The sequence below is a fragment of the Cetorhinus maximus genome, chromosome 3 (genome assembly GCF_964194155.1).
Source record: "Cetorhinus maximus chromosome 3, sCetMax3.hap1.1, whole genome shotgun sequence".
In the NCBI taxonomy this organism is placed as follows: domain Eukaryota; kingdom Metazoa; phylum Chordata; class Chondrichthyes; order Lamniformes; family Cetorhinidae; genus Cetorhinus; species Cetorhinus maximus.
The window spans coordinates 46,080,267-46,092,837 of NC_135881.1; the positions used below are offsets into that span (position 1 = coordinate 46,080,267).

Consider the following 12,571-nt stretch of genomic DNA (forward strand, 5'->3'; position numbering starts at 1 on the left):
GCCGACTCCAAGCGTTGCACAAACCCTTCAGCAGCCTCAAAGAACACATAAATTCACCAGATCAACAAATACAGTCACATCAACAAATAAATAATCAAATCAATAAATAAACAGATCAATAAATAAATCACCCATTACAAACTGCGTCACGGCACCCGCCTTCTAGGACCCATTAATGCAGTTTCCTCAGTGCCTGCTAACATCTGTCCAAAGACACGGAGTAAAGGGAAAATTTAAGAATGAAGTCTGTTCGAAAGCTGGTACAAAAACAAAACAAAAAAAACGCAACAGGAACCATTCGCGAAATGAATGATTTAATTAATGTTGGAAATGATTCCAACTTCTTGTTAAATTATCAAGACACCTATTGGAATCGAACCGTTTGGAGAAGGACCTGAGCGGGACTTTGAAAACAGGAGCGCGCGACAAGTGTGCCGGCGCTGGAGCGGTGCAGCCTGTCGGAGTGTCGGCGTTACCTGAGTGTATCGGCGCTGGTGCGGCCCAGCCTGTCGGTGTGTCGGCGTAATCTGAGTGTATCGGCGCTGGAGCGGCGCAGCCTGTCAGAGTAATCTGAGTGTATCGGCGCTGTCTGAGTGTATCGGCGCTGCAGCGGCGCAATCGGCGACTTCCATTGGAATCGGGAGGAATGGTCTCTCGGTTCCAGTTGGAAGATGGAGGTTCCGAGTCCCGCCGCCTTGTACAAGGATGTAAAGGTGATCAAGGTGCCGGCAGCCCCCAGTATCGAGGACTTCGCCATCATCAAACCCATCAGCCGCGGGGCTTTCGGTAAAGTGTACCTGGCTCGGAAGAAACACGATGAGAAGAGGCTGTACGCTGTAAAGGCAAGTACTGGACTAGATGTAAAAACAGAAAATGCTGGTAAAACTCAGCAGGTTTGTTACCAACATTTTCTGTTTTTATTTTAGATTTCCAGCATCCGCAGTATTTTGCTTTTATCATACTGGACTAGACGGCCAGCTAAAGGGGAAAAGGGCAATATTCAAAATAACAGCTGCTAGCTATAATCAAATCTAAACCATATCAAGTAGCACAATGTTCGTGGCTAAACGTGTTGACTGGTATTTTTCCCATGACATTTAGTCATGTCTGGGCATTGGTGGGGGGTGGGGGGGTGCGACTCTCCACTGGAACTTAGTCTGTCTGAAAGGCTGTAATGTACCTAATTGAAAGATTGCTGAACTCTTTAAAAAGGTGAGGGAGGAAGCCTGAATAGGGCTGGTACACTGTTTACGATTCAGTCTTCTGTACATTGGGGAAACTAAATGTAGATTTTGCTCAAATCTTACATATATTTTGCAAGTGTGACCCCAAGGTTCCGTTTGTCAGTTTAATTCTCCACACTATAAGCACTCTGATCTCCTGCCCTCAGCCTCTTACATTGTTCCATGTAAGCTCAAGGTACAGCATCTTCAGTTTTGCTGAGGCACAAACCAACCTGCTGAACTGAACATTTTCGACCCCACTTTTTTTCAGACAGATGTGTTCCCATTTACACTTCCTCTGGAAAGATCTTTTGGTTGTTTTACTTGTCCCATTACCATTCCCTTTCACCTTACACTATCATGCCTTTTGTCATTTAATCTCTCCTGCCTTCCACCCTATCACAGATCTTCCCCTTTTGTTCTTTTCTTCACTTCACCTCTTTTCCCCGCCTCTGCACTCGCATAAAACCTGTTACATCTCTAACCTTTTCCAATTCTTATGAAAGGTCATCAACCTGAAACATTAACTGTTCCTGTCTCTACTGATGCTGCCTGACCTGCTGAATATTTCCTGCTTTTTCTGCTTTAATTGCTTAAGTCAGTGCTCAGACCAGAGGGTTGCAAAGTGCCTAACAGAAAGATGAAATGCTGTTCTTGAAACTTGCAGCAGCTTTACTGGACCAGTTCAAGAAACCAAAGAGACAGATCAGAATTGGAATGAAAAGGAAAAATTAAAGTGGAGAACCCCAGGGAGATCAGGGCCACATTGGCAGACAATGTTTAGCTAAGTTATCACCTAGTCTGTGTTGGGTTGCCCCCCCCCCCCCCCCCCCCCCCTGCCACCCAGTGTTGAGGCATAAAATACAAGTTGTTGTTGAATAATTATACTAGATTAGAGAAAATACGTGGAAATCATAGAAACTAGGAGCAGGAGTAGGCCATTCGGCCCTTCGAGCCTGCTCCGCCATTCGATGATTATGATCATGGCTGATCATCCAACTCAATAGCCTGCTCCCGCTTTCTCCCCATACCCTTTGATCCCTTTTGCCCCAAGAGCTATATCTAACTCCTTGAAAACATACAATGTTTTGCTCTCAACTACTTTCTGTGGTAACGAATTCCACAGGCTCACCATTCTCTGGGTGAAGAAATTTTTCCTCATCTCAGTCCTAAATGGTCTACCCCGTATCCTCAGACTGTGACCCCGGGTTCTGGACTCCCCCACCATTGGGAACATCCTTTCTGCATTTACCCTGTCTAGTCCTGTTAGAATTTTATAGGTTTCTATGAGATCCCCCCTCATTCTTCTGAACTCCAGCAAATATAATCCTAATCGACTCAATCTATCCTCATATGTCAGTCCTGCCATCCCTGGAATCAGTCAGGTAAACCTTCGCTGCACTCCCTCTATAGCAATTATATCCTTCCTCAGATAAGGAGACCAAAACTGCACATAATATTCCAGGTGTGGTCTCACCAAGGCCCTGTACAATTGCAGCAAGACATCCCTGTTTCTGTACTCGAAGAAATCTGCCTCGTATTGAATGGAATGAGTGCTTGGGGTGCTAGAGCGTGGTATGGGAGGGAATGAGTGGACATGTGTCACATCTGTGTTTGCTCAAGCAGATACCAGATGAAGGACAGGTGATGGGGATGATACACGTGCCTCTGTCATATTAATAGGGAAAGGCAAGGCAAATGTACTTGCTATTTTTCCACCAATAATTACCAAATTAATTTTAGGCTGGGAATTTACCTGAAAGCCCTTTTTTTATTGTTTTGAAAATATTTAGTGTGAGAAACAGTTAAATATAAATTTTAAATTGAGAAAAATTGAGTTGCTGTAAAAATGTAGAAAATAAAAATTCTAAACTTTCAATACTTGCATGTGGAAATGTTTAAATGTCTAAAATAGAATTTTCATATTTTTGTCCTATCTCTTCCTCCCCTCTCTCCCAAGGTTGTCAAGAAAGCTGATCTGATACATAAAAACATGGTGCACCAATTGCAGGCAGAGAGAGTTGCACTGGCACTTAGTAAAAGCCCTTTCATTGTGCACTTGTATTATTCACTGCAGTCTGCCAACAATGTTTACCTCGTAAGTATATGCTATATTTTTGTTCAGGTGCAGATCATTGCAGGAAATAGCCAGTACAATATAAGTTCTTCCTTTATAAATGCAAGCAATTGTTATATTATAGTACCTTTAATGTCAATAAATGGTCCAAAGTTGCTTCATAAACATGTGAAGTTAAAATGGACAGCCAACTAAAGGAGAAATTATTAGGAGGGCTGACTTGATGCTTGATCAAAATGTTGATTTTTTTTAAGAGCCTTAAAGGAAGAGAGGAAGTGAAGAGGTCTATTAAGGGGTTTCCGGAGAATTGAGACCTAGGTGGTTCAAAATGTGGCTGCTGATAGTGGGGCAAAGAAATTATAGAGATTTGCACGAGGCTAGATTCAGATAATCAGGATGATGATTATTGACTTGTTATTGGCTGGATAGAAACCTTTGGAATTTGTTGCAGGCATGCAGCTGGGCTTTGAGAGAAGAGTCTAGTGGAGTAGCATATACTGGTTGATGCAGCGATTTTTAAAAAAAGATCTGCATGATTGCTAGACCATATAATGGCTTTACTACATGCTTCTAAATCTCAATGCAAGATACTGGCTTCCTAGACAAAGAGAAAATAGACCAATCTTTTTCTTTCCCTCAGGTGATGGAGTATCTTATTGGTGGGGATGTGAAGTCTCTGCTTCACATTTATGGCTATTTTGATGAAGACATGGCTGTAAAGTATATCTCTGAGGTTGCTGTTGCTTTGGATTATTTGCACAGACATGGTGTTATTCATAGGTACAGTAAGACTGAACTAACACTTCTCAAGTGTGATTGTGTGTATTCATTGACTTTTTTTATCTATTGTTTTCTCCTCAACTCTTCTTAAGGCACCTGCTGAGTTTTTCCAGGTAATTCTATTTTTGTTTTGGATTTCCAGCATCCGCGGTAGTTTTTTGTTTTTATCACTGTTGTGAAATGGTTTCACTGTCCTCTGGTATTTTTCCTAATTGGGTTTTCTTCAAACCTGAGCTAAGATTGTGAGTGCTGTTAGGGTGAATAATGGTGAAGGACAGCACAGCCATGTCTGGTTCTGGGTTCCAGATTCCAGTCCCACTCGCGACTTAAGCACAAAAGAACTAGGCTGATACTCCAGCGCAAACTATGACAATGCTGCTGTGTTGCTGCCATCTTTTGAATGAAATGTTAAACAGAGGCCCCATCCAATCCTTCAGATGAACGTAAAAGATACTATTGTACTATTTTGAGGAAGAGCAGGGGAGTTCTCCCTGGTTTCCTGGGGCCAATGTTTATCCCTCCATCAACATCAAAAGAACAAACTATCTGGTCATTACCACATTGCTATTTGTGGGAGCTTGCTGTGCTGTTGTGTTTCCTATGTTGTCACTGTGACTACACTTCAAAAAGTACTGGATGGTGTTTTGAGATGTTCAGTAGTCATGATAGGCACTATATAAATGCAGGCCCTTTTTTTTTTGCTCTTCATCCAAACACATTGATTTTGCTGTAGCAGCCATTTGCAATTGAGAGGGTGTTGGAACACCAACTGGCTCTTCTTTCATTTCATAATGCAGGCATCTTGAGACTAACTGTAGCACCCTGCAGCTGCCCTCACTTCAAACTTTCAATGCTTCAATCCCTCGATAGCCTCTCTAAATCTAATCTCCTTCCCTACAAGCCCCTCTCCCTTGCCACTTTTATTCCACTGACTCTGGGCTCCTGTGCACCTCCATCTCTTTACCCGACTATTGGCTATCACCTAAGCCATGTACTTTAATTATTTTCCTAAGCCCCCCTACCTCTCCCCTTTAAAACCCACTTTTAAACAAACTTTTAGTCACCCCTCCTAATTTCTATTTTCATGGCTTGCCGTCCTTTTTCCTTTGATTATGCCTCTATGGAGTGCCATGCGATTTATTTCTATGTTAAAGGTGCTTTATAAATACAAATAGTTGTTCTAATAAGACAGACATCAAGGGCTAAGCTGTTGAAATACATTATCATTTAGATACTGCTGTATGTAAGAGCTTTTGCAGTAATAATATATGTTATAAAATGACAGTTGTGTGTCTTCAGTTTACTGATAATTGGTGATTTATACCTTTTGTATAATTTAAGTTTGAGGCTGAGAATCAGCTTAACCTAGCTGAATATTTTGCTGTTCTCCTGAAACTCAACCTCTGCTAGGGTGTAGGTCTGTAGGAGCCAGCTGCCCTTTAATACCCTGCCCTCTGACCATTCTTCATGTGTGAGCATAGACGATTAGTGCTGGCAAGCTATATGGTCATGGTGGGGTGGGGCATCACAATCATTACCAACATTGCCCTTACCACATGGGGCTGTGGGAGAGCAATGGGGTTGCTGGAGAACAATGTAGATTGGACCTGCTGAGCCCAACACCCTATAATTCCAGGGCATTGAGGCCATCTGTTATCAAAGCTAAAATCTGTCAGGATTGAACATAGCTTATTCAACATAATATTAACCTGTCACTACTGTAAGAGATATTGAATGTATGTTAAATAATACAGGCAAGTCTCAAAGGGTTGAATAAGCTTCTGCCCCTATGTTCCCAAATACATGTCTCTCTGATTTGGCACAGGCCACCTGGAAAGAAACCTGCAGGTGTTATTGAATGGCTTTTAGCTGGAATGAATGTGTGAAGAGAAAAGTAAAGATGATCAGGAACAAATCCTGTACCCTGACGTACCTCCACTTCAGACAAAGGACCTCTGAAACAAGATATGGTATCTCAGTTGAGATCAGCAAAGATGAAGGATCAAAACCTATTGACCTGTTGGGGCATCGCACAGCACAAAAAGAGGATAAGGGAGATTGTAAAGAGGCATATTCTGTCTGTTCTTTTGAATTGTATTATAACTTGATTTTCTGGTTTCTTGTAGAGATCTGAAACCGGACAACATGTTGATTTCAAACCAGGGCCACATCAAATTAACTGATTTTGGACTCTCCAGAGTTACTCTGAACAGAGGTAGTAACAAAAATGCTGTGAATTTTACATAATTTAAATCCAGATAATTTATTGATTAACACATGGGATTGTCCTATTTAACTGTGTTGCTGAAATTCCTGATTTTAAACACTTTTTTTTATTAAAGAATCAAATTTCCATATTACAGTTAAGCCCAGTTTGACCACTAAGAATTTCTAACTCTGCATTTTTGTCTCAAGAGATAAACATAATGGATATTCTGAACACACCATCCATGATTAATCCAAAACTGGATTACTACCGTACTCCAGGCCAGATCCTGTCTCTCATCAGTTCTCTGAGCTTTGTAAGTACTAATTCTGCTATGATTTACTGTAAAGAGATGTTGATTCTTATTTCAATTGTGATATTTCAGTAGGTGTTCTTTTTATAAAAGTTAACAGGCCTAATTCCCAATTTTCTTAGTTCTTTGATTCGTGCTAATGGATGATATTTTAACAGTTTTCTCTGCTAAAATGAAAACAAAAAAAATCTGGAAATACATAGTTGAAATCCTTAGAGAAGACCAGGTTAAGATTTAGCGTATTTAAAATGCTCTGGAACTTTCTAAACCACTATTTTACGTTGTTCCTTTCTAGTCACTTTGCGACACTGTGGAATAAAAGACCTGCATATTGTCAAATCTTTGCGCAATCCCTGTAATATGGGGAGATTAAAGTGTTTTTTTTAAGCTTTTGTAATAATGCAACACTGGGAGGGTGCGGGACTGTAAGAAGTGTTTTCTTTCAGATGAGGCATTAAACTGAGCCGTAGTCGTCTTTCTCAAATGGTTGTAAAAAAAATTCTGTATCACTGTTTGAAAAAGAACAGGGGAGGTGTTCTGGCCAATATTTATCTCTTAACCAACATCAATAAAGCAGATAATCTTTTCATTATCTCACTGCTGTTTCTAGGACATCACTAAGTGCACATTGGCTTCTATATTTCCTTCCATTCCAACAGTGACTACACTTCCCAAGTACTTCATTGACTGAAGTACTTTGGGAGGTTCTGAGGTTGTGAAAGATTCCATATATAAATGCATGTTTATTTGCTCTTTCCAAGTGTTAAACTTAGCAAAATTATAATTAATTTCTAAACTAAAATAAGATTGACTGCAGTCCTAATACTTGCGTTATAGATGTTTATTTTAATACTTTTGTGTGATGCAATTACTTGATGAAAGTATAAATTTCCTTTATTTAAGTATCTCACTACCTTGAAGTGAGACTGAAAAGTAACACATATCCAGCTATGATTAAGGGTGACTGTGTTATAATTAATCCCAGATTTTTTTTTTCTTGATTCCAATGATGATTCTTCTTCTTCTCTGATTCCAATGCATGACCTTGTTACTCAAACTCTAACCACAGTTGACTCCAGCACAGCAAGTACAACTGCCAAGGACAAGTTTACTGGTTCTGAATTAATCTGATACATGGGGCAGAATTTTCCGCCTACTGGGCGGGCGGGCCTGACCCAATCTCTGGTGGGCAGGGAGCCGATCCCCACCGAAGAAGTGGGCCCCACCGCCATTTTAAGTGGGCGGGCCAATTAAGGCCCACCCAGCGTGACGTGCTATGCGCTTCCTGCGGGTGGGGGGGGATTCCCCAAATGCGAGAGTGCGCTCTTTCGCGCATGCGCACGGAAGAGCACACATCTCCCTGAGGCTAAGTGCATGTGCAATGTCACTTGAGATGGGACATGTTAATAAATTTCACTAAAACTTTATTAAACTTTATTAAACCCTACATGAAACTTCATCCTGCCGGTGGATGAGGTTTCATGTTTTTTCTATTTCCCGCCGGGGCTCCTGGCCTGCCCACCAACCTTAAGGTTGGACGGGCAGGTCCTTTTAATTGTTTTAATGATACTATCAATGGCCTCAATTGGCCATTGACAGGTCAGCGGGCCCGCAGCTGATTTTGCTGCGGGCCCACCTTCCTGAAGATTTAAATAGGGCGGGATGACGTCGGAGGTTCTCCCGACGCCATCCAGCGTCATTTTGCATGTCGGTGAGCGGGCCCTGCCCCCTGCTCGCCGACGGCAAAATTCAGCCTATGGAGATTGTGTTGGCCCAATGTTTTACACTGTTGATTTCCCACTCACCTGCTGCTGTCTTGCTGACTTGTGCACTCCCCAAGGCCTAACTTCATTTATTCAGGGGATGTGGGCATTGCTGGCTAGGCCAGCATTTATGGTCCATCCCTAATTGCCCTTGAAATGATGGTGATGAGCTGCCTTCTTGAATCGCTGCAGTCCATGTGGTGTAGGTACACCCACAATGCTGTTAGGGAGGGAGTTCTGGGAGTTTAACACCAGCGACAGTGAAGGAACAGTGATATATTTCCAAGTCAGGATGGTGAGTGACCTGGAGGGGAACTTCCAGGTGGCGGTGTTCCCATCGATCTGCTGCCTATGTCCTACTAGATGGTAGTGGTCGTGGGTTTGGAAGGTGCCTTTGTGAGTTCCTGCAATGCATCTTGTAGACGGTACATGCTGCTTGTTTTTTTATTATTCGTTCACGGGATGCTGGCTGAGCCAGCATTTATTGCCCAGCCCTAGTTGCCCTTGAGAAGGTGGTGGTGAGCTGCTGCCTTGAACCGCTGCAGTCTATGTGGTGAAGGTACATCCACAGTGCTGTTAGGAAGAGAGTTCCAGGATTTTGACCCAGCTGCTGTGTGTCAACGGTGGAGGGAGTGAATGTTTGTGGATGTGGTGCCCATAAAGTGGGCTGTTTTGTCCTGGATGGTGTCAAGCTTCTTGAGTGTAGTTGGAGCTACACTCATCTAGGCAAGTGGAGAGTATTCCATTACACTCCTGACTTGGGCCTTGTAGATGGTGGACAGGCTTTGGGGAGTTAGGAGGTCAGTTACTTGTCGCAGGATTCCTAGCTTCTGACCTGCTCTTGTAGCCGCAGTATTTATATGGCTAGTCCAGTTCAGCTTTTAGACAATGGTAACCCCCAGGATGTTGATAGTCGGGGATTCAATGATGGTAATGCCATTGAATGTCAAGGGGCGATGGTTAGATTCTCCCCTTGGAGATGGTTATTGCCTAGCACTGGTGTGGCGTGAATGTTACTTGCCATTTGGAAACCTAAGCCTAGATATTGCCCAGGTCTTGCTGCGTTTGGACATGTCTGCTCAGATACTGAAGCAGTCCATGAATGGTGCTGAACGTTGTGCAATCATCTGCAAACATCCCCACTTCTGACCTTATGATGGAAGGAAGGTCATTGATGAAGCAGCCGAGGATGGTTGGGTCTAGGACATTACCCTGAGGGACTCCTGCAGTGATGTCCTGAAACTGCGAAGATTGACCTCCAACAACCGCAGCCATCTTCCTTTGTGCTGGGTATGACTCCAACAAGCGGAGAGTTTTCCCCCGATTCCTATTGACTCCAGTTTTGCTAGGGCTTTTTGATGCTACACTCAGTCAAATGTTGCGTTGATTTCAAGGACATTCACTCTAACCTCATCTCTGGAAGTCAGCTCTATTGTCCATGTTTGAACCAAAGCTGTAATGAGGTCAGGAGCTGAGTTGTCCTGGCGGAACCGAAACTGAGCGTCAGTGAGCAGGTTATTGCTAAGGATGTGCTGCTTGATAGCACTGTCGATGACCCCTTCCATCATTTTACTGATGATGAAGATTAAACTGACGGGGTGGTAATTGGCTGGGTTGGATTTGTCCTGCTTTTTGTATACAGAACGTACCTGGGCAATTTTCTACATAGCCAGGTAGATGCCAGTTTTGTAGCTGCACTGGAACAGCTTGGCTAGGAGCATGGCAAGCTCTGGAGCATACGTCTTCAGTACTATTGCCGGAATATTGTCAGGGCCCATAGCCTTTGCAGTATCCAGTGCCTTCAGCCGTTTCTTGATATCATGTGGAGTGAATCAAATTGGCTGAAGAGTGGCAACCGTGATGCTGGGAACTTCCGGAGAAGAGCGAGATGTATCATCCACTCTGAGCTTCTGGCTGAAAATTGTTGTAAATGCTTCAACCTTGTCTTTTTTGTACTGATGTGCTAGGCTCCTCTATCATTGAGGATGAGGATATTTGTTGAGCCTCCTGCTCCAGTGTGTTGTTTCATTGTTTGTCATCATTCACAACTGGATTTGGCAGGACTGCAAAGCTTAGATCTGATCTGTTGGTTGTGGAATCGCTTTGCTCTGTTTATCGCTTGCTACTTATGCTGTTTGACACGCATGTAGCACTGAGTTGTAGCTTCACCAGGTTGAACCCCATTTTTAGGTATGCCTGGTGCTGCTCCTGGCATGCCTTCCTGCACTCTTCATTGAACCACGATTGATCCCCTGGGTTGGTGGTACTGGTAGAGTGGGTGTTATGCTGGGCCATGATGTTACAGATTGTGGTTGAGACCAATTCTGCTGCTGATTGCATGCAGCACCCCATGGATGCCCAGTTTTGAGCTGCTAGATCTGTTCAAAATCTAAACCATTTAGCACGGTAGTAGTGCCGCACAACATGATGGAGGGTATCCTCATTGTGAAGACGGGACTTTGTCTCCACAAGGACTGTGCAGTGGTCACTCCTACCAATACTGTCATGGACAGATGCATCTGCAACAGGTAGATTGGTGAGGACGAGGACAAGTAGGCTTTTCCCTCTTTGTTCCCTCACCACCTGCCGAAGACCCAGCCTAGCAGCTGTGTCTTCTAGGATCCAGCCAGCTGTGCCTGTAGTGTTGCTATTGAACCACTCTTGGTGATGAACATTGAAGTCTCCTATCCAGTTTGCATTCTGTGCCCTGGCCACCCTCCATGCTTCCTCCAGGTGGTGGTCAACGTGGAGGAGTACTGATTCATCAACTGAGGGGGGCACTGTACATGGTAATCAGCAGGTGGTTTCCTGCCCACGTTTGACCTGATGTCATCTGACTTTATGGGATCTGGAGTCGAACTTGAGGACTCCCAGGGCAGCTCCCTGCCAACTGTATACCACTGTGCTGCCACTTCTACTGGGTCTGCACTGCCATTGGCTCAGGACAGGATGGTGATGGTGGTGTTTGGGGCATTAACTATAAGGTATGATTCCGTGAGTATGACTGTCAGGCTGTTGCTTGACTAGTCTGTGAGACAGCTCTCCCAATTTTGGCACAAGCCCCCAGGTGTTAGTAAGGAGGACTTTGCAGGGTCAACAGGGCTGAGTTTGCCTTTGTTGTTTTTGGTGCCTAGGTTAGTGCCAAGTGTTCTGTCTGGTTTCATTCCTTTCTAGACTTCGTGTTCTGACTGAGTGGCTTGCTGGCCATTTCAGAGGGCAGTTAGAGTCAACCAAATTGGAGTCACGTAGGCCAGGTAAGGACAGCAGATTTCCTCCCCTAAAGGACATTAGTGAACCAGATGGGTTTTTCCGCGATAAAAACAAAATATTGCGGATGCTGGAAATCTGAAATAAAAACAGAAAATGCTGGAAAAACTCAGCAGGTCTGACAGCATCTGTGGAGAGAGAAACAAAGTTAACGTTTCAGAGCTCTGAAGAAGGGTCATATAAACTCAAAACATTAATTGTTTCACTCTCCATAGATGCTGTCACATCTGCTGAGTTATTCCAACATTTTTTTGTTTTTATTATTGGTTTCGTGGTCTTCATTAGACTTTTAATTCCAGATTTTTATTGAATTCAAATTCCACTATCTGCTGCGGTGAGATTCGAACCTGGGTGTTACCCTGGACCTCTGGATTGCTACTCCAGTAACAACACCACTTTGCCACCCCTTCCCCTCAAACTGATCAAAGAACTAGTCCTAGCTTCTCTCTTGAGCACCTACTGCATTTTTCCTCTTTTTGGGTTTTGTTTTTTCTCTTTCCTCTGTAGAGTAAAAGGATAGCAATGCTGGCTCCTACCATGTAACCAGGAACGTGATAGGGCATTTGTTTCTTGGGCTCAAGATCTGAGTGCAGGAGGTTTTGCTGAAGCCAGCACAGCATCGTAGCAGCTAAAGGGCTCTGGGGAAATCAACCCACATTACTGAGTCCTCATTGCAACTAGATCATGCCACCACTTGCATTGTCAGATGCTGTCAATATTGCCATTCCCCAGCATCCTCAATCCTTCCATATAATTTATCTCACCGCAATACTTTCAGAATCTAAAACCCCCCTATGTTCCCCAGTGCACTGACCCCTCCCTCATACTTGCATTCCCAGGCTCTGCTTCCCCTGTTCACAGATCCTCCGTCCTAATGCATCTTACAGCAGCCCTCTTGATTGGCACCACATCCACAAACAATCACTCCCTGCACCACTGACG

At 43.6% G+C, this 12,571-nt stretch overlaps 1 protein-coding gene across 3 annotated transcripts in view; it reads left to right on the top strand.

Moving 5' to 3' along the window:
* The first annotated feature begins 408 nt into the window (after window positions 1-408).
* mastl (microtubule associated serine/threonine kinase-like) overlaps window positions 409-12,571 on the top strand; it is a 62,082-nt gene continuing 49,919 nt past the window's right edge. Inside the window, exons 1-5 of one of the 3 annotated variants that reach the window (XM_078537897.1) lie at window positions 586-842; window positions 3,184-3,321; window positions 3,941-4,080; window positions 6,207-6,295; window positions 6,496-6,602. In XM_078537897.1, coding sequence (XP_078394023.1) covers window positions 672-842; window positions 3,184-3,321; window positions 3,941-4,080; window positions 6,207-6,295; window positions 6,496-6,602 — 645 coding nt within the window. In that variant the 5' untranslated portion in view covers window positions 586-671. Of the gene's footprint in view, window positions 843-3,183; window positions 3,322-3,940; window positions 4,081-4,293; window positions 4,323-6,206; window positions 6,296-6,495; window positions 6,603-12,571 lie in introns of those variants that run through there. The other 2 variants (XM_078537900.1, XM_078537904.1) reach the window with 2 other exon arrangements.